The 20,466-nt window shown below is 49.9% G+C and overlaps 2 protein-coding genes across 6 annotated transcripts in view; both read right to left on the bottom strand.

The window, feature by feature from the left end:
• The window catches only part of SLC7A9 (solute carrier family 7 member 9), a 29,427-nt gene extending 24,006 nt beyond the window's left edge, over positions 1-5,421 (bottom strand). The window contains exons 1-4 of the mRNA XM_006167987.1: positions 5,350-5,421; positions 4,605-4,717; positions 1,688-1,835; positions 1,160-1,402 (exon numbers count right to left, since the gene is read on the bottom strand). Of these exons, the coding sequence (XP_006168049.1) occupies positions 1,160-1,402; positions 1,688-1,835; positions 4,605-4,682 (469 nt within the window). The 5' untranslated portion in view covers positions 4,683-4,717; positions 5,350-5,421. The remainder of the gene's footprint in view (positions 1-1,159; positions 1,403-1,687; positions 1,836-4,604; positions 4,718-5,349) is intronic.
• Positions 5,422-18,869: 13,448 nt separating this feature from the next.
• The window catches only part of CEP89 (centrosomal protein 89), an 88,306-nt gene continuing 86,709 nt past the window's right edge, over positions 18,870-20,466 (bottom strand). Inside the window, exon 18 of one of the 5 annotated variants that reach the window (XM_014584006.2) lies at positions 18,870-19,280. In XM_014584006.2, the coding sequence (XP_014439492.1) occupies positions 19,106-19,280 (175 nt within the window). In that variant the 3' untranslated portion in view covers positions 18,870-19,105. The remainder of the gene's footprint in view (positions 19,281-20,466) is intronic. The other 4 variants (XM_014584005.2, XM_014584007.2, XM_006167983.3 and 1 more) reach the window with 4 other exon arrangements.

The following is a 20,466-nucleotide window of genomic DNA, read 5'->3' as shown; positions in this document are numbered from 1 at the left end:
TTCAGATGAGGGCCCCCAGTACCTCCAATGAGAGGTGTCCTTAGAAAAAAAGGAAGGAGGGAACACACTGAGGAGAAGGGACATGACAATCCGGGCCGAGACGGGAGTGAAGCATCTATGAGCCAAGGATCACCAAGGGTAGCCCACAGTCACCAGAAGTCGGGAGAGAGGCAGGGAGCAGTTTACTCCATCTCAGCCTCTAGAAAGACCAACTGCGTTGACATCTTGGTCTCAGACTTCTGGCATCCAGAACTGTGAGTGAATAAATTTGTGGTTTTTTTTTTTTCTTTTTTCTTTTTGGAGAGGTTTTTGCTATAGGGCGTGTGTGCTCGCCAGAAAGACAAAGAGAGACAGAGAGACAGAAAGAAATCACCCCCCCCCCGGGGGGGGATGGCCAGGCCACAATCCCTTCTCCTCCATTCTCCTCTCGGGATCTTGGGCATGCACGCACATACGCCCAGTGTGAGTTTAAGCCACCAGTGCCGGGACTTGAACCGTGGTCTACTGCATGGGAGTCCAATGACACAGCCATTATGCTAACTGCTGGTCCCTGTTTTTTTTATTTTTAAAGAGATTTTTGCTACAGGTCATGTGCACTCACCAGAGAGACAGAGAGAGACTCACCAGACAGAGAGACAGAAGCAAGAAATCACCCTCAGAGGGATGGCCACATCACAATCCCTTCTCCTCCATTTTCCTCCCAGGATTTTGGGCATGTACGCACATGCGCCAGGCCTGAGTTTTAAGCTGTTGAGTCCAGGCCTGGAACCGCAGTCACCCATGTGGGAGTCCAGTGTCAACAATTCTGCCACCTGCTGGCCCCAATTTGTGCTTTTTCAAGCACAACAACAACAAAAACAAAAACAAACAAAACAAAAAAACCTGACAATGACCTTTGGAGTCCAGCCAGGACTGCCTCCAAGGGCAGTGGAGAATTAGCCAGCCAGGCCCTAAGGTGAGGTGCTGCCCTGAGGTCAGCCTGGACAAGCCCTTCCTGCAGGCCCTGGCAGGCCTGAGGCATCGCAGCAGATGCCGCTGCACAACCTCCAGGTCCACCCGACCTTCCTCTGGACACAGTGGAGACGAGACTTGTCTCCCTGACATCATCAGTGCCAGCCTTTTCTGGCCCCCGCCCAGGGCTACTGGTGCAGGTACTCACGGATCGCAGCGGCAGCCAGGCATTTAACGACAACAGCAGGAGGCTTGCAGCCTGCGTAGAAGGGCGCCGACACGTACTCAGAAAAGCTGAGGCAGATGATGGCAAAGGACGTGGGCTTTATGACGATCAGGCTGGTCCAGGAGAAGAGGTAGGCGGGAATGGGCCCGAAGGCCTCCATCAGGTACGGGTACTCGCCCCCTGACTTGGTGATCATTGTCCCAAGCTCTGCAAAGCACAGAGCACCTGGAACAGAGCGGAAGCATCCCCAGGTCCCTTGTGAGCCACGGTCCCAGGCCAAGGGAGCCTTCATCTCCTCTAGGGGCTGTGCTCACAGGGGCCCACCATGGTCCTCTCCCTGGGCAGCCCGGAGTTCTGGCCACTGGGTGTTCAGTCGCAGCCAGATAGACAGTTCTGTGCCACCCGTGCAGAGAGGGGCCCGCAGCAGCAAGGACAGGGCCCAGGCAGTGCTCATGTAGTGTGTCCCCACACCGCACAGGGAGGGCCCACCCGGGGCGGCAGCCTTGTTACCCAGCGTTGCCAGAATGCCACAGGCTGCCCAGATGATGAGACAGGGTCCCACGGCTTCCGTGTTGCTGAGCACAGACTTGGGGGAGATGAAGATGCCGGAGCCAATGATGGTGCCCACGATGATGCAGATGCCACTGAGCAGGCCCACCTCGGAGGCAGAGGGAGGGAGGGGAGCGTGAATGCTGCCACCTGGGCCTGCCTCGGGGCCAGATGCCCCCTTCTACCCATCCCTGTCCCATGTCCCAGGCACGTCCCTCTGTCCCTCTGTGCTGTTGTGTTTTTTTGAAAGAGATTTTTGCTACAGGTCACATGCACTCACCAGAGAGACAGACAGAGACACACAGAGACAGAAAGCAAGAAATCACCCTCAGAGGGATAACCACATCACAATCCCTTCTCCTCCATTCTCCTCCCAGGATTTTGGCCATGGACAGTCTTGGCCAGGACACCGGCCCAAGACTGTGTGTATTAAGTTGAGGAAATCCTCACAATAGCCCCATGATCTGGGTATACCACGTCACTCCCTTTGTTTTTGTTTTTGTTTTGTTTTTGCTATAGGGTGTGTGTACTCACCAGAGAGACAGAGACAGAAAGTGAGAAATCACCCTCCAGGGGGGATGGCCATGACAGAATCCCTTCTCCTCTATTCTCCTCTTGGGATTTTGGGCACACACACATTACCGGCATGAGGTTTAAGCCACAGGGTCTGGGACTCAAACTGTGCTCGACTACTTGAGGTCCAGTGACGGAATCATTACACCATCTGCTGGTACCACCACGACACCCTCATTTTACAGAGAAGAAAGCTGAGACACAGAAAGGTTAAGCTATGCCCGGGTGGGAGAATGGCCATGTCACAATCCCTTCTCCTGTAGTCTCCTCTCAGAACTTTGGGCATGCATGCATACCACGCCCAGTGTGAGTTTTAAGCTGTCAGATCTGAGACTTGAACTGTGGTTGAGTACATAGGAGTTCAGCGACGTAATCATTATGCTATCTGCAGTTTCTCCCCCTTTCTTTTTCCTTTTATAAAAAGGTTTTTTCTTCCTTGATTGGCATGTAATTTGCACACAGTGAAATGTCCAGGTCTTTCTGGGCTGGGTTTTGTTCTTGGAAAGCTCACTCCCTAAAAAAAGGCATGGAAGAAAGTTCACAATCCCTGCGTGTGCTGGTTCTGTTCCAGGGTGGGCACTGGGGTGGGGGGAGGTGTCTCTGTTCCTCTCCCCAGGAGGCTCCTCCGGCCAGAACTCCAAGTCCTGATTTCATGCTGCTTTGGTGGAGATCAACTTCCAGCTCAGCCCAGGACTCTTCTGGTGATCTGTTTGATGGGCCTCCATTCTGAGGGCAGTGAGGGGTGTGGCTAGGGGCATGGAACCCCAGCCAGGTGTAACCCTCACTGCTATAGAACCCGGGCATAGCTTAACCTTTCTGTGTCTCAGCTTTCTTCTCTGTAAAATGAGGGTGTCGTGGTGGTACCAGCAGATGGTGTAATGATTCCGTCACTGGACCTCAAGTAGTCGAGCACAGTTTGAGTCCCAGACCCTGTGGCTTAAACCTCATGCCGGTAATGTGTGATAGCTGGGATTTCTCACTTACTGTCTCTGTCTCTCCAGCAAGTGCACGTGCCCCTATAGCAAAAATCTCTCTCAAAAATGAACCAACAAACCTGACTCAAGCCCTTACTCATAACATCAGATCTCCAGTGAAGTGAGCAACGCACGTGTCTGTCTGGGCAGAGGCTGTGCTCAGGGTTAGATCCCAGAAGATGAGGAAGTCCCAGCTGCAGGCTGCCCCTAGCCCCAGGGGACTCAGCCCTGGGCAGTAGTGTCAGTTCCCATTCTACAATAGCTTCAAGGACCTGGCTGTGTCCCCAGGGCAGGAAGGGTGCTCTGAGCTTTGCTCTTCTGCTCAGTCCCCCTCAGGACTGCTGGTCAGAGGGCCCTTCCAGAATCCTTCCTCCCACTGCGTGGGTCTGCTTTGGAGGGGAGCTGCCTTCGCAATGAAGAGACCCGAGTTTAGGACCTGCTTGAGTTCTGCTGTGCTGTGTGTGGCTGAAGGGCCACCAGGGTTCTGAGAGGACGTCACTGGAATCAGGCTGAGGCTAGCAGAGAGGAAGGGTCTTGCTGCCCATCACCCGACTCCTGAAGACCCAAGACTCCAGCCCGACCCACAGTCAGGTCTGGCCATCCCCATTTCAAGCCCCAAAGCCTTGGTGCCCTCCCTCCTCCATCCCCTCTGCAGCCAGGCACAGAGACACTGCTCAGACCTCAGCCCCCTTGTCCTGCTCTCAGTGGCATCCCAAGTTCACTGTGGGGCCCTCTTGCCTCATCCTACAAGCCCAAAGCCCCCCTGTTCCCAATGCCCAGCCCCTGTTGCTCCCACCCAGTGGGTTGAACACTGTGTAGAAGGCACTGAATAGAAACTTCTTTCTGCCTCTGCCCTCCCGCCCGAAGCTTCCCTCCTTCCAGACCAGACCGTTCATCTGTGTCATTCCTATGTTGTGCCTGTGTCAGGCTCGCCTCCCTGCTAGACTTCCCTGGGGGCTACTGCTGGGGGCCTTACATCTCCAGCACTTCAGACATGCAAACCTAAGAGGGACAGATATTTGGCAGAGATGCTGTCAAGGAGACTCAACCATCAGAAGGTGCTTTCCGACCGTCCCTGAAAAAGCCACCAGTCGGAGCAAATACCCGCCCTTCCAGATGTTTGGCCAGTGCCTGGAAGTCCCGAAGAGTCTGCTGAGCTCACTGGCAAGAGGCAAAGTGGCCAGTCCGGAAAACGGTTCATTGGAGGGCGTGATTTACAAATCAAAAACCACCACACCCTCTGGCTCATCTCCCCAGATCAGATCGGCAGGGGCTGGCCCTCCCTGCTGCCCCTCCTCCAGCCCTGCCTGACCTGAAACAGAGCTCCTTACCTCTTTCTGGAGGTTTGTGGTCTTGTGTTCATTGCTCTGGACCGACTTCTCATCCTGTCCCCGTTTCCTCAGGCTCATCTCCCCGATCTTTCCCTCCTGCTAGTTCCAGGAGGCTGCGAGGAGGGCATGGGTGGAATCCGGATTCAGCAAAAGCCCCGGCAGATGAGTTGCTATCAGAGCCCAGCCTGGGCCCTTTGCTAATGCATCTGGCTTGTGGAAACTGACTCCGAAAGCAAATGACTGACTAACGTGTCAGGAGAGTAGCTGCCTGTCGGTCCTCAGCCACCGGGGAGAACAATAAATCGTTTGTGGTGTTCAAACCACAGAACATGGAGTTTCCCCAGTACTTGTTTTGCTTCCTCCCTGTCAGCCCCACCTGCCCTGAGCCTCCTGGCCCAAGTGCCTGTTATCTTCCTTTAATGACATGCTGAAAAGTCATTCTACCTCCGTGGCCCACCTTCATTAGAAAAATAAATAAATAAAAACATAGGAGGTTAGATTTAGCGGAACTGAATCTGAGAAAGGAAGGATTTTCTCATTCGTCCCCAAGAGGAAGGCCCGCACACGTTATAGGCTCCACAGCGTAGCGACTTGTCATTAAGCAACGCGATGCATGAAGAATTGCTAAGGAAAACCAGGCCAAGGCTGACCTAGGAGATGGCCGTGTTCTGTCCGCTAAGTAAATTCTCTGTGCGGGCCCCAGCTGGGCAGGCGGCGAGCCTCTCCCTCGCCCCACCAGCCTTACCTTCCTCCTTGACCTTGCTGAGCCGGGGAGCTGTGGCCAACTGATTGTCCACGCCTGCACAGCCAAGCCCTGGGAATGGCCATGTCTTGTACCCAGGAGTGGAGAAAGCCAGAAGGTACAGAGGTCACCAGAGGTAATTATTAAACACCTTTTTTTTTCCTAGCAAGGAAGCCTAGATATACTTCACAAAAAGGGGAGAATCATGCAAGCCTATTTCTCTCCGAAAACATTTTTATTTTGTTCATTTAAGTCTAGTTTCATTAAAAAACAAACTACTCCTCCAAATTCGCTCCATCTTGGAAGGAAAAAGCCCTCTGAAGAGTAGAAATCATGCTTTCTTGTAGCTTAGGGAATCAGAGAAGATAAACTTTGGAACCGACTCTTTTAGAACCTTTATAAATAGGCTGTATTTAAAACTCGAGTCGGGCGGCATGAACGGCAACTGCTGCCTGTGGAAGTCCACCGTCAGAGGTTTTGTCCCCAGCAAGGAATTTCCTCCCAGCCTTCTCTGGGCAGGAGGGTGGGCCAAGGCTCTCACTCCACCTGGCCAGTGACTGGGTTTCTGCACTGCCAGAAACCACGAGATGGCTTGGCAAAATGCGGACCCTGCCACGAGACCTCCTGGAGGTCTCTGCAGCTCCATTTTTTACCTGCAGTTCTGGCCAAATGCCCTCAGCTATGGCAATGAGGGTAGTAGCCCCATCCCATGTTCGCCACACTGAGAGTGGAAGAAGGGGCCTATGCTCATCTGCCTGATGAGGAAACTCAGGCCCAGAGAGGGGAAGAAGCACAGGTCTCTGGCCTCCTACCCAGGCCCTGTCTCCATACATCTGGCTCTCTCTCAGGTAGGGAACAGAGGCTCTCTTGCACTCCGAGGGGTCATGGGCAGATCCACCCCTCCCCACCAGGCAGATGCAGGCTCTAAACCCTGTCTCAGATAAGGCCTTCCTCTGGAAGGAAGCTCCTTATCAGAGGCAGGAGGACACCCAGGGGCCCCGTCTGGAGCATCAGACCTGGGCATTGTTGTGGTTATCTCCACCCAAACTTCCACAGCTTTGCATGGGCGTCAACTTAACAGCATCCCAGGTACTGAAATGAGGCCAAAGGTCATTGGACACAGTGGAATGAGTCCCTAGGGGTTGCTTTGGGAACACTTTGGGGCACTTGAGAGAGGGCAGATTTCTCAGGGTCATCTCTTAAAGCCTCCTGGAGAACAGGGCCCTTGTTGTCCCAGAGCCAGGGGCTTTAGAAGCCTGCTCACGTGCCTGTCATGCCCAACCTCCAGCAGTGAGGCCCCCTGAGTGGAGAAACTAGCAGTCAGCCATAGGACCTGCTGCTCCAGACAGAACCTGCCCACGGGCTTGTTGGGGTCTCTCTAAAGTGTTTCTGGGGACCAGCAGTTAGCGTAATGGCTATGTCGCTAGACTCCCATGTAGTTGACAGCGATTCGAGTCCCGACCTGGTGGCTCAAACTCACGCCAGGCATGTGTGCATGCGTGCCCGCCCAAGATCCCGAAAGGAGAATGGAGGAGAAGGGATTACGGCATGGCCATCCCTCCTGGGGGGCGATTTCTCACTTTCTGTCTCTCTGTCTCTCTCTGTCTTTCTGGCAAGTGCACATGCCCTATAGCAAAGAAAACTCTCAAAAAAAAAAAAAGTGTTTCTGAACACTGCAGCACTCACATCACAGAATCTGGTCCATCTATACTTGCAAAACACTACAGAAGACTAAGAGTAATGCAAAAAAATCTTTTAAAAAATAGACCCATTAAGCTGAATAAATAGAAGGAAGTTTGAAATCTCAATGACAGGTCTGGAACAAGATTGAATTTTTTGTTTGTTTGTTTAGTTTTAAGGTTTAGTTTTAGCAATCCATTCTCCTTCCTTCTCCTCCCAGGATCTTGGGTGTGCACATGCACACACCGAGATTTTCAGGCCACTGTGTCTGGGACTCACAGCATGGTCAGCCACGAGGGAGTCCAGCAATGTAACCATTACACCATCTGCTGGCCCCAAGTTTACTGGATCTTAGACGAGACTTCAAAAAGTTTGTGGAAAAATGAAATTGGAGTTTATTTTAATTTAAAAATTTTTTGAAATATATGTACGGTTTTAAAATAATACAGATTTTCCATGAACTTTTTGTAGACTCTCCTATTCCTTCCCAGTGCTGCTGGGGACCCAAAAGACAAATATAACTGGTATAACACAGGTATAATAGGTGTTCACTCACCCACCTGAATTACAACCAGAAAAACTGATGAGTCAGTGAAATGTGCAGTCTGTCAATGTCAAGGATTTACAGGCTAACCATAAAACCATTAACAAGGAAAGCATGATTTCAAAACTCTTATCTAGGAACAATCTATATATACCTGTCTCTCTATCAGTAATATCCAGGAATTGTTGAGATCGGTCAATTCTGCCTCAGAACTTTGTCCATCATTTTCACGCATCCACTAGTTATTTTTTTTGTAAGTAAAAATCTTATTTATTTAGTATCTTTGGGTTTTTTTTGTTTGTTTGTTTTGTTTTTGTTTTTGTTTTTTTAAATCAAGAATCAACGAGCTTAGATGGATACAGATGTCCCCAGTGGACTTTAAAGTACTTGGCCAACTTACTTGCCCCAAGTGACTCTAAGTGTTCCACTCTTCTGGTTGCCCCTGAATACTGGAGGCAGGAACTTCCTAGCAGTTAAACAAGACAATAAACAGGACATATCCAAAATGTGTTATTGGGATGGTTTCCCACTCATCTTGAGTCAGGATGCTGCTTTTAGTGCTGCTTCCTCCTGAAGGAACGTCCTTCTATAAGCCTCGCTTTCCTCCTGTAGGCTGGCAGAGGACAGAGGAGCAGCCAACGCACAGAACTACCGTTTGTGCGTGGCTGGAGACTGTGGCGATTGTATAGCCTCCTGGGCACTTCACATCCAGGAAGTAGGAATCTGGGCTCTGCACCAGGTGCTTCTTCTTGTGTGTCCTCTTCTCTTCGGGAGAGGGATGAAGGAGGTCCTTTGCGAGAGGCATGTTCTCGTGGGGAGGTCTTCACCGCCGGAAAAAGGCGCATCCACTAGTTTTTCACGGAGATTCTCCTTGGAGAAATCAGCACTCCGTTTCACAACTCCATCATTTTTTTCCCCAAAAAACATGCCTTCCCATCTTGCTTCCTAATCCCACGCCTCCTCACTGTTCATATCCTCGGCCCCTGTTTTCATAGTGTGTGCATATGATAAAAGTTATGTTAGCTGGTGAGGTCAGGGAAAAAGTATATTGTGAAATCAAATAGTTTTGTGTGTGTTTTTATCATTTTATTTGAAAATCAGCAGTTAGTTCTCATCTACATTGACTCATTGACTGTAGCTTTTTGTTTTGAGAAGTATTTTGCTATAGGGCGTGTATGCTCACCAGAAAGACAGAGAGAGACAGAGAGACAGAAGGTGAGCAATCACTCCCCAGGAGGATGGTGACGCTGCAATCCCTTCCCTTCTCCTCCATTCTCCTTTTGGGATCTTGGGCATGCACGCCCAGCATGAGTTTAAGTCGCCAGGTCTGGGACTCAACCCGTGGTCAACCAGGAGTCCAGCAATGTAGCCATTACGCCATCTGCTAGTTCCAACACTGACTGTGGATGTTTTTACTTTTTTTTTTTTTTTCTTTGGAGCGGTTTTTGCTACAGGGCGTGGGCGCTCTCCATACAGACAGAGAGACAGAGAGACAGAAAGTGAGAAATCATCCCCCAGGGGGGATGGCCACACCACAATCCCTTCTCCTCTTGGGATCTTGGGCACGCACGCACAAGCGCCCGGTGTGAATTTTAAGCCACCGGGTCTGGGATGCGAACTGCGGTTGACTACATGGGACTTCAGCGATGTAGCCATTACACTAACTGCTGGTCCCTTGACTGGATTTTTGAAAGTGGTAACTGGTACATAGGTCACCATTGTGTAAGCTTGCTGGGTGACTCTTCATCCTCATTACATTTTCTGCACAACTGCACATGATTCTGGTATGGGACATTCCTTATTCCTTTGACCCTGACAGCTTTGTTGAGTCTGGCATCAATGCACGTATCTGGAGTTCCCATGTCCTCCGTGGCAAATTTCCGTATTTCTTTGAGTGTCCAAGGGGCATGAAACCCGTGCCCTGGATGCTCTTATGAATGCTGATGGTATATTCTCAGGGCACCACCTCACTCATGGCAGAATAGCCCTTCTTATTCTCACCACTCTTCTTTGCAGGAGCCATTCTTCCTGGCCCAAGCTGGAGAGAAATGCACGTACACACGCACAAGCACCCGGCGTGAGTTTTAAGCCGCCGGGTCTGGGACTCGTATCGTGGTTGGCCATGTGGGAGCGCATGCCTTAGCCACTACACAACCTGCTGGCCTCTGTTTTAACTTTTTTTTTTTCCTTTTAGAGAGAGAGAGAGATTTTTGCTCTAGGGTGTGTGCACTTACCAGAGAGCAACAGAGAGAGAGAGAGAGAGAGAGGAAGTGAGAAATCACCCCCAGGGGCGATAGCCACACTGCAATCCCTTCTCCTCCCTTTCCTCTTATGATTTTGGGCATGAACACACATGCTTCTGGTGTGAGTTTTAAGCTGCTGGGTCCAGGACTCGAACGGTGGTCAATTACGTGGGAGTCCAGCGACGTAACCATTACCCCATCTGCTGGTCCCTATTTTAACCCCTTTAAAGTATATCGTTTCACAACACTAAATACATTCGCATCTTTGTGAAACCATCACCGCATCTCTCTCCAGAATTTTTTCATCTGCCCTGAAATAAAACTTCCAGTTTCAGTTTCAGCTGAGACTCTGCACCCACACTAAACAATACTTTCTTACTCTCTCCTTCCCCTGAGATCCTGGCAGTCACTGCTCTGTTTGTCTCTGCGAATTCTTTTTCTTTATACATGATGGAGTACATGCACACACACGTGTGTGTGAGAGAGGGATGAGCACCCACCAGAGAGTCTGGTTATGCTACAGTTCCCCTTTTCTGATGCTCCAGACTGTCAGATCATGGGTACTCACACATGTGCTTGGCGTGTTTTAGGTGGATCAGGTTAATCAGGCCAGGACTTGAACCATGTTTGCCATGTGAGATCTGGTTTCTCTTGAGCAGTGCGTTTCCACTGCCCCATGGAGCCCACACCCTAGCATTTAAGGAGTGGGCAGAGCCTACAGGGACAAAGTCCGAGCCAAGACGATTAGCACCAGATTCAGAGCCCGGAGGTTCTGAGCACAGCTCAGGAAAGGATCAGGCAGCAGCCAGGCCCCTCTTTTCTTGGCTAGATCTAGAGGTTAACTTGCTTTGGAGACAGATATTTCCAATTTTCTTTTGTTTTTGAGAGATTTTTGCCATAGGGTCTGTGTGCTTGCCAGAGAGACAGAGAGAGCAACAGAGACAGAAAGTGAGAAATCACCCCCAGGAAGGATGGCCATGCTGCAATCTCTTCTCCTCATTCTCATCTGGGGATTTTGGGCATGTATGCACATGCGCCCAGCATGTCTCCTGGGTCTGAGACTCGAACCACAGTTAACTACGTGGGAGTCCAACAAGGTAACCATTATGCCATCTGCTGGTCCCCCAATTAATTTTCTCTTTGTCCAAGAGAACCAGAATTCTCAGACTCATCACTGTGGACTTGTGTGTTGACTTCAAGGATGCTAAGCAGACCCCAGCAGGGGATCTGAGAGGGAGAGGATGTGCCCACCTGGCTGGGCACGACAGGGGAGCCGCTCGGCATAGCACACAGGCTGGAGAAGTTCCTTGGCGAATGGGCCGGTAGTCAGTAAGGATTCACCAGGACAAGTGGATTCCTGGCCGGCAGAATCAGGGCTGGGGTCCTGTGAGGCCTGGGGGGCCAGCCCTACTGCTCTTCCCTACCCTGCTCATCTGTGTCTGTCTGGGTAGGGGCTGACTTGGCGGCCAGGCTCTGGCCCACCTCATCTCAGGGCCTCGTCTTTCAAACCTCTGGAATCCACCCATTCCTCTCCCTGCTCTGACTCCTGCCCTGCTCTGCCCATTCCTCCAGATCCACTTTGGAAACCGTGCATCTGTCCTGGGCACCAAAGGCCAGTACTGGGCAGGCATGGTAGCTGGTTGTGGCGGAGACAGGCCACAGGACATGGGGCAGGCAAGGCATGGCCTGACCTTCCTTCTTCGTGTTGCCTCCAACTCTCCCTTCCCCTCCTCACCCGGAGCTTTGCCACAGATTCCTTCACCCAAAACATTCTTGCTTGGCTCTCAAAGGCCCTTCCTTATGGAGGCACTTCCTGTGGTTCTCAGCACTCCATGCACAAGAATTCGTGTACTCCTCACAAGAAGCTTTGTGTCTTTCTCCTTGCTGCACTCGTCACCAGCACCATTGACAGCTATTTCATGCCTGCCCTCTGTGCTGAATGTGCCCTCAGGGTGTCCCATACAGACACCTCATCCCAGCAGACTCTATTCCCAGGACAGAGTGACCAATTTGGAAGGGAAGTTTGGCCCATTCCCACAGCTCTGGAATTCTGTACAACAGGGGATCCACCCTCTCTTTGGAAGATGGACCTTGACCATACTGTCTCTCTCTCATGCACATGTCTATGTCCTCTCCTGGTCCCACCTCTCCCAGGAACCTCCCTAAACAGCAAGGAGGAATGTCTACCCCTGGCTGGAGAAGACATGTAAGGAGAGGAACAGAGCTGGAATGGAGCTGGTCATGGAGCCAGGCAGCCAGCCTGCCTCTCTCAAGTGATGGTTGGTTTCTTCTCCAGTGAATCTATCCCAGAGCCCCAGGTGCCATGGAAGGCCTGAGAGAGGCAAGGTTGAAACAGATTCCCCTTCCCCACCTTGCCGCCAAATCAGGCAGCCAAAGTTACTAGTTGCTATGGTTTGAATGGGTCCCCCAGAATTCATGTGTTGGAAACAATCTCCAATGCTGGGAGGTGGGGCCTAATGGAAGGTATTTAGGTCATGAGGGCAGTAGACTAACCTTATAAAAAGGGCTCCTAGAGTCCAGCAGGTGGCACGGTGATTAGAGTGGCTGGATCCCACATTGCTGACTGCATGGTTCAAGTCTGGGACCTGGTGGCTTGAGAAACATGCGGAATGTGTGTGCATGCCCAAAATCCTGAGAGGAGAATCAAAGAGAAGGGATTGTGGCATGGCCACTCCCCCCCGGGGGAGGGATGCTTTCTCATTTTGCCTCTCTTTCTTTCTCTCTGGAGAGTGCATGTGCCCTATAGCAAATTATAATAAATAAATACAATTAAATTAAAAAAAAGTAAAAGGACTCCCAGGAGTTAAGTTTGTTCTCTGCCCTTTGGCCTTCTACTATGTGATGATGTAGCAAGAAGGCCATCATCAGAGATGCCTACACTTTGATCTTGGACTTCCCAGCCTCCAGAACTGCAAGTAATACATTTTTGTTCATCATAAATTACCCCGTCTCAAGTATCCTGTGTTATAGCAGCAAAAACCAGACTAAGACCTATGTGAATCCAAGGCTACATGGAAGGTTTGTTAAGAATGACAAAGATAATTCTAAAGTAATGGCTTTAACAAGGAGGAAAAGTGGTTGCCTCAGAGCAGGAAGTTCCAGGAACAGGAAGTTCTCTATGGCGAGGATTCTTGGGCAGGTTGAGATCATTAAGTGTCCCCTACTCTGTCCCCACTTGTCCATGACCTTTGTTTCAGTCACGCCTTTGTCCCAGTCACGCCTCTGTCCTCCCCACAACCCACTGTACTTGTCTGCAAAGCCCCACCCTGGGCAGTTGTTCACCTTCTGGAATTTGCTTTGAAGGGCTTTCTCCTTCCCTCATGTCTGACCAGCAACTCGCCCTAGAAGGAGACCATAGACGTGGAGGGCCTCGTCTTTTCATCTTTCCTTCTCACACTGAAGACATCTGGGACCATGAGCGCCACTCTCCCTCCTAGGGCCACAGGTCAAGGGTCCTCTGTCCTGGCTCGAGACCTGCCTGGAGTCTAGTCCTTTCCTACCTCAGGATCCTCATTCCTTCTGCCTTCCTACTCCGCTCGTTCTCATTTCCACTGGTGGACAAACACATCCCCCAAAGTCTGCCTGGATCCGTGGAATGTGCCTGCCTGCCCCACTTCTTCCTGCCACAGGACAGCAACACTTCTGGAAGAGATTGCCTCTATTGCAGTTTCATGTCGAACTTGTTCAAATAGGTTTATGGGAATTTCTTTCTTATGAAGATTTCAACTCATTCTTTAATTAAATATACATACAAAAGAGGTCATCTGATATCTTTTTTTTTTTTTTCTTTGCCAGAGAGGGAAAGACAGAAAGACACACAGAGTAAGTACCTCCAAAGGATGTGGTCACACTGCAATCTCTTCTCTATTTCTCCATCCTGTGGGGATTTGGTGCATGCATCCATGCCTAGCATGCTTCTTCAAGCTGCCTGGCCAGGATTCAAACCAGTTGGTCATATGCGGTCACACTCCCTAAACCACTAGGTTATAAGAGCAGGCTTGTTCCTAATATTTTATTTATTTATGCATTTCTTCCAAGAAAAAAAGTGAGAGAGAGATGGAGACTCTCAACAGGGTCTCCATACCACAATCCAAGCCCAGATTCTGCCAGCCAGGATCACAGGCTTGTGCATGCCCAGGGGATCCTAGGACATGAACCCAGGACTTTCCCACATGGGTCCAGTTGTGTTACCATGGTGCTATCTGACCCCCCCCCCTTTTTATTTGCCAGAGGGCATGTGCCAATTTTCAGAAACAGAGAGACACAGGGTGAGGGAAACAGCATGTGCCATGGGGAATGGTCACAGTGTAATCCCTTCTCCATTTCTTTTTTTTTTTTGAGAGGTTTTTGCTATAGGGCACATGTGCTCATCAGAAAGAGAGACAGAAAGCAAGAAATCACCCCCCAGGGGGATGGCCACGCCGCAATCCCTTCTCCTCCACTCTCCTCTCAGGATCTTGGGCACGCACGCACATGTGCCTGGCATGAGTTTAAGCCACCGGGTCCGGGACTCGAACCGCAGTCGACTACATGGGAGTTCAGCGATATAGCCATTATGCCAACTGCTGGTCCCTCCATTTCTCTTTTTCAGAATTCTTTTGGGCACACACAAATACACACTCTGCATTTTCCAAGCTGCTGGCTCTGGGACTTGAATCGTGCAGTTGGGTCATGTGGGATCCAGCTCTCTTAACCATCAGAGCATGGGCAGGCCCAAAATATCTTTTTTTTTTTTTTTTGGCAGAGGATGCATGTGCTTCTAGAGTCAGTCAGAGAGGGAGAGGAACTCATGGGGCATGGTCACACCACAATCCCTCCTCTTCCATTTCTCCATGCTGTCAGTATCTTTGGGCATGCACGCACACTCATTCAGCACGTTTCTCAATCCACCAAGTCTAGGACTCACGGTGGTCACCCATATGTGATGGGAGCCGGGGTCCTTTAACCAATAGGCCATGTGGCTGGCTCTTTATGTTGTAAAAACAATAAATGTTGGAACCAGCAGTTAGCGTAATGGCTATATTGCTGGACTCCCATGTAGTTGACTGCGGTTAGCGTCCTGGCTTAAACTCACACCAGGTACGTGTGTGTGCATGCCCAAGATCCCGAGAGGAGACTGGAGGAGAAGGGATTGCGGCATGGTCCTCCCTCCTGGGGGTTGATTTCTTGCTTTCTATCTCGCTGTCTCTGTCTGTCTGGTGAGCGCATGTGCCCTATAGCAAAAACCTCTAAAAAAAACCCCAACAATTAATGTCTAGGCACTGACCACATGGCTTGAGGAGGCCATTACCAGGGCCTTTGAGGGTTGCTCTTTTTTTTTTTTTTTTTTTTTTAAAGAGAGATTTTTGCTATAGGGCATGTGCACTCACCAGGAAGACAGAGAGAGACAGAGAGACAGAAACCGAGAAATCACCCCCCAGGGGGGATGGCCATGCTACAGTCCCTTCTCCATTCTCCTCTCAGGACCTTGGGCATGCATGCACACATGCCCAGTGTGAGTTTCAGCCAGTCAGGGCTTTTCCTATGTGGGTCTGGCTGCATTACCACTATGTGGCACCCAGCCTTGATTTAAAGAGCTCTTAATTTTTTTTCTGGAGTTTTGTTTTTTGTTTTCTTCACTACAGGGCTTGTGAGCTTGCCAGAAGATAGAGAGAGACAGAGAGAAACCGAGAAATCACCCCCCAGGGGGGATGGCCACACCATAATCCCTTCTCCTTCATTCTCCTCTCAGGATCTTGGGCACATACGCACAGGTGCCCAGTGTGAGTTTCAGCCAGTCAGGGCTTTTCCTATGTGGGTCTGGCTGCATTACCACTGTGGCACCCAGCCTAGATTTAAAGAGCTCTTAATTTTGATGTAGTCAGATTTCTTTCTTTTCCTCTATGGTTAGTGCTTTCAGTGTCTTGTTCAAGAAATCCTTCCCTGATCCAAAGTGGATTATTTTCTAGAAACTTCTTTTATATTCCACACTTGGGTTTGAATACACTGCCCATAGAGAAATATAGTTAAGTCACACATGGAATCAAAGCCACACTTTTTTATAAAGCAAAAAAAAGAAAACACTTTAATAACATATTTTGTTTAATTCAATATATATATACGGTGTTATCTCAACATAGAACCAGTATAAAAATTATTTTTGAAAAGATTTTTAAGACACTAAGTCTTTAAAATCTGATAAACATTTTATACTTAGGCACATCTCAAATTGGGCGCTAGCGTTTCGTCAGTATACTTGATCTGTATTGGAAACTTCGTCAAGTTTGTAGTTGAAAAGGCAGTCACCTACACGAGTCCCAGCACACACGCAAGTTTTCCTGTGACCACACGGAGGGCACTGCTTGCCCTGCGTCCTCCTCTGCGGCCCGGCCCCAGCACCTAGCACATCTGTGACCACGCCTGCCTCCCTCACTGCTGCTGTTCCCAGCTTCTAGAACAGTGCATCTTGATCAGCACCCAATGGACGTGTGCCGAATAAATAAGCCGACACGGAAATCGAGCCGATTCAGATTTCCCTCTCTCTCCTTACAAGTGACATGCTCTACACAGAATCAAGATGGAGCAGCGTGGGGTCTCCCTCCTTCTCAGAGGTTAGGGGCTAAGTCATTGCCGCTTATGATCCCACTGCTTCCAGGTCACCCTGCAAACTGGAGACAGTTCTCACCATAAACTCAGCATCCTGGTATACACTCATGCCCTGGCCTGTTCTCCCCACAGTCCCGGTTCCCCAGGGCTACTTTTAAATGCGGCCAATGCCAGCCTGGCTCCTGTGTCAAGTTTTGAGGCTGTTGACGCTGATTACTTTGACCCAAGTAGGAACTTTCCAGTGCTGTACAAACGTCACCAGGACCAGGGGAGAGCAGGAGCCCCTCCCAGCACTCTGCATTCTCTCCTCGGCCCAGTCTGGCCTCCCTTCCCACCCAGACCTCTAGCCAGAAACCCCCTCCTACTGCTCCCGAGTTCTGGCCTCCGCTCATAACGGCCCTCTCTGCCCTCTGCTCCTGCAACCCTTTCCATCTGCAAAGCCCAGGGCATCCCAGCCCCTCCAAGAAGTGCTCAAATGGCCCTGAAACTTCACAGTTCTGTGAGCCTCTCGGCTGCCTCGTCTCTCCTCCTTCCTGCCTTGGCTTCCTTTGCATCCTGGACTCTCAGCTTGCCTGACCCATTTCTTGCCGTGCTCAGTGGGAGGCTGGGCACAGACCCAGGCTGCAGGACCCCTGCCCTTGCCCTGGTCACCAGGTGGTCCAGGGGCCACCGAACTTCCACAGATGTAAGAATGTTCACTTCTCAAGGGAATTAAATTCTCTCATAAATGGCAGAAAAAGACAGAGATGTCCACGTGGTTCTCTGGGTAATGACGACAACAGCAGCGTTCCCACTGACAAGCCACCCTTGAGCAGGGGACCCACTGGGTGCCACCACCTCTGAGACTGCCTGCAGATTACTGGACGGTTGGAGTAAATTCCTTTGAAATAACATCAGAGTTATTCACTAGGTCATGTAGGGGGAGAACAGACAGTTTAAGTCCAGCTGAGTCTTTCCACCCCTTATAAATAAAATGAGAAAGGTTGAACTGTTGAACAAGCGGAATAAAATATAAAAGAAAATGATTTCCTACCTCACGTTCCCATCTAGCCAAGATCACGTGTCTAACTTCTATATATGACCGAGGACCAGTTCTGGGGTCTCCTTCATACCTGCGACAACACAGGACCAGGCTGGGAGGGGTTTTGCAAAAGGATGTCTTCTAGGATCCCATGGTTTGAGGTCCTTTGTGGCCTGGTGTGCTTGAGTTCTTCCTGCATGCCTGGATCACGTGGCCCTGGAAGCTGGCATTTCCACCAGGAAGTCCCTGTGTATGGTCCTGTGAGGTATGATCATCTCCCTGAGCAGGCGGCAGGAGAAGAGACCCTGGGCCTTGGTATCTTCCTTGACGGTGGCAGTGGGGCAGGGACGCAGCCTCAGCAGCCTTGGTGCTCAAAGCTGGGACTCTCAAAGAGGGCAGGAGCTACATGGCCCCAGGGCCAATTACCTTCCCAGGAGAGAAGGGTCGGGGAGAAGGCAGAGCAGGCTCTGCAGAGCTCTCCAGGCATGAGCGCCAGCACCGTATTTCTTTTTACTTTTCTTTTTTACTGCCAGAGGGTACATACACTTGCCAGGGAGAGAGAAGAGGGAGCAAAAGCTCCCCCCAATGAGGCACAGTGACGCCGCCATCCTCTTCTTCCATTTCTCCATCCTGTTAGGGTTTAGGGCAGGCACACATGTGCCTGGTGGTTTTCAAGCCACTTGGGGAGGAATTTAAACCCATATAGGGCTAGTCCAGCACCACTTTCTGATTTTAATCGAACGAGAGAGCCCCCTGCACCCCCCAGGGCTAACGCATAGCTGTCATTGCTGCTGCGTCCACCAGTGGGCTCATCGTTCACACAGACTCATCTGACACTCAGGATGAGTTCTGTTCCACTGCCTGTACCCTCCAGTGCGTTCCCAGCTGCAGATCTGGAGCGGACAGGTCACCTGCTAACCTGAGCAATGGGTGTCACAGAGCCAAGCTCAGTGGCAATGCAGTCAGAGGAGGTACACTGGCTAAAAAATATTTTAACAACACGTTATTGAAATACAGCAAAATGTGGGCCAGCCAGTGGTATGTTGGTTAAGCTGGCTGGGTCCCATGTGGCTGACTGTACAGTTCGAGTCCTCGACCCGGCAGCTTAAATAGAAGCATTTAAGAGACACAGAAGTGAAAAGGTATCTGTTGATGACAATGTACATGGTAATATTTGTGACCTCATATGAACTATATTAATGTTGGGGAAAAACATTTTTGTACACTATAAAGATGTACAGTGATTAAATGTGAATTATTTAAAAAGGAATAGAAAATAAAAGAGAAAGATGCACTGAGCATGTGATGCCCAGATGCTGAAGGAGAAATGGAGAAAGGCCTGCAGCATGACCATCCTTCTCTCTGTGTCATCCTTTTTCTTTCTCTGGCAAGTGCATGTGCCCTTTGGTTAAAAAAAAAGAAAAGGAAAAAGAAAAAAAAAAAAAGAAAAAAAGGAAAGAAATGCAAAATGTTAAAAATAAATTCAGTTTCTGAAATAGTTTATTTTTTCTTGCCTTGCAGCGCTCTGGGCTTCTGTGTGCACCCCTGCCACTGCTGGCTCTTCCCTGGGGAGAGGCACTCTTTTTCCCAGCCTGTGAAAGACAGGCCTTTCAGACTGGTGAGCCTACCCCAGGGGCTCACACAGACTCTGGTGGGCAGGAGGCTTCATGTTGCAGTGGCTGAAACTGCAGTCATCCAGCAGGTCTCTCTGAGAGATGCCATGGAGGCAGGGGTCCTCGAAGGCTCTGTCCTTTCCGTTGTGGTCTGGAGAAGTTCTCGGAGTCTTTGGTTTTCTTTGAAGGTAGACTCCCAAACGACTTCAAGCTCACCTTCCATTTCTCTGAGAGAAATAAACAAAACAAAGTTTAAACTTGCACACTTTAGAAAGTATCTAATAGAATCCTCATGAATCCTTTAGTAGGGAGAACTCAAGAACTCGAAAGAAAGAAGTAACTTTAGAGAGAGAGCCCACTGAGCTCAAGTTCTGAAGCAGAGTCTCCAATGCTGGGTGAAGCACCCAGGTCCCCTGAAATACAATGGAAACAAAGACACAGGCTGTGAGCTGACGCTGTGGCCCAGAGGTTAAGGGAGCAAGCTCCCATAAGGCTGACCATACAGTTCGAGTCCCAGTCCTGGAGGCTTGGAAAACATGCTGGGCATGTGTACACGTACGCCCCAAATCTCAACAGAATGGAAAAATGGAGAAGGGACTACAGCATGATCATGTCCCATTAAGGGGTGCTTTCTTCCACTCTCTCTTTCTCTCTCTCTCTCTCTCTGGTGAGTACACATGCCCTCTAGCAAATTAAAAAAAAAAAAAAAAAAAGGCGGGGCCAGCAGTAGTATGGTGGTTAAGGTACTGGACTACCCATGGCTGACCACAGTTTAAATCCTGGACCTGGCAGCTTGAAAATCATGCCAGGCATGAGTGTGTACATATCCAAAAAAACCCCAAGGAGAATGGAGAAAGAATCACAGCATGGCCATCCAACTTGTGGGGTGATTTCTCACTTTCTCTCCCACTGTCTCTCTCTCTTTCCAGCAAGTGCATGCATCCTATGGCAAAAAACTTTAAAAAAAAAAAATAGGCACAGGCTGCAAAAAGATTTCTGGCTTCTCCCCCTTAAGCTTTGCCTTTTCCTTTGGCATTAAATGGCATGTCCTGTGTTCTTTAAAGGGTTAACCCGTGCACGTCTAATAATAAAATATAGTAAGTGCAGTGGTGGACCTAGGCCAGTCAGCTGCTACAACACAATGGCTTGGTGGTAGGGTGTCCACACAGCATGGGTACTGTAGGCCTTTCCCGCATCCCCTCTGCCTGTCTTCACTGTGACTTGTCTAACACTCAGGAACCTTTCACAGATACCCATTCACAGGGCCACTGATGGGCAGAGACACACAGAGTGAATTAGGGGTGAGAGGGTACCTCAAGAAGTGGGACTCCTAGGGACCAGCAGTTAGCGTAATGGCTATGTCACTGGACTCCCATGAGGTTGACCACAGTTCAAGTCCTGGACCCAGTGGCT

This window comes from Tupaia chinensis, unplaced genomic scaffold (assembly GCF_000334495.1).
Source record: "Tupaia chinensis unplaced genomic scaffold, TupChi_1.0 Scaffold145396_1, whole genome shotgun sequence".
Lineage (NCBI taxonomy): Eukaryota > Metazoa > Chordata > Mammalia > Scandentia > Tupaiidae > Tupaia > Tupaia belangeri.
This window is presented reverse-complemented; position numbering and strand designations above follow the sequence as displayed.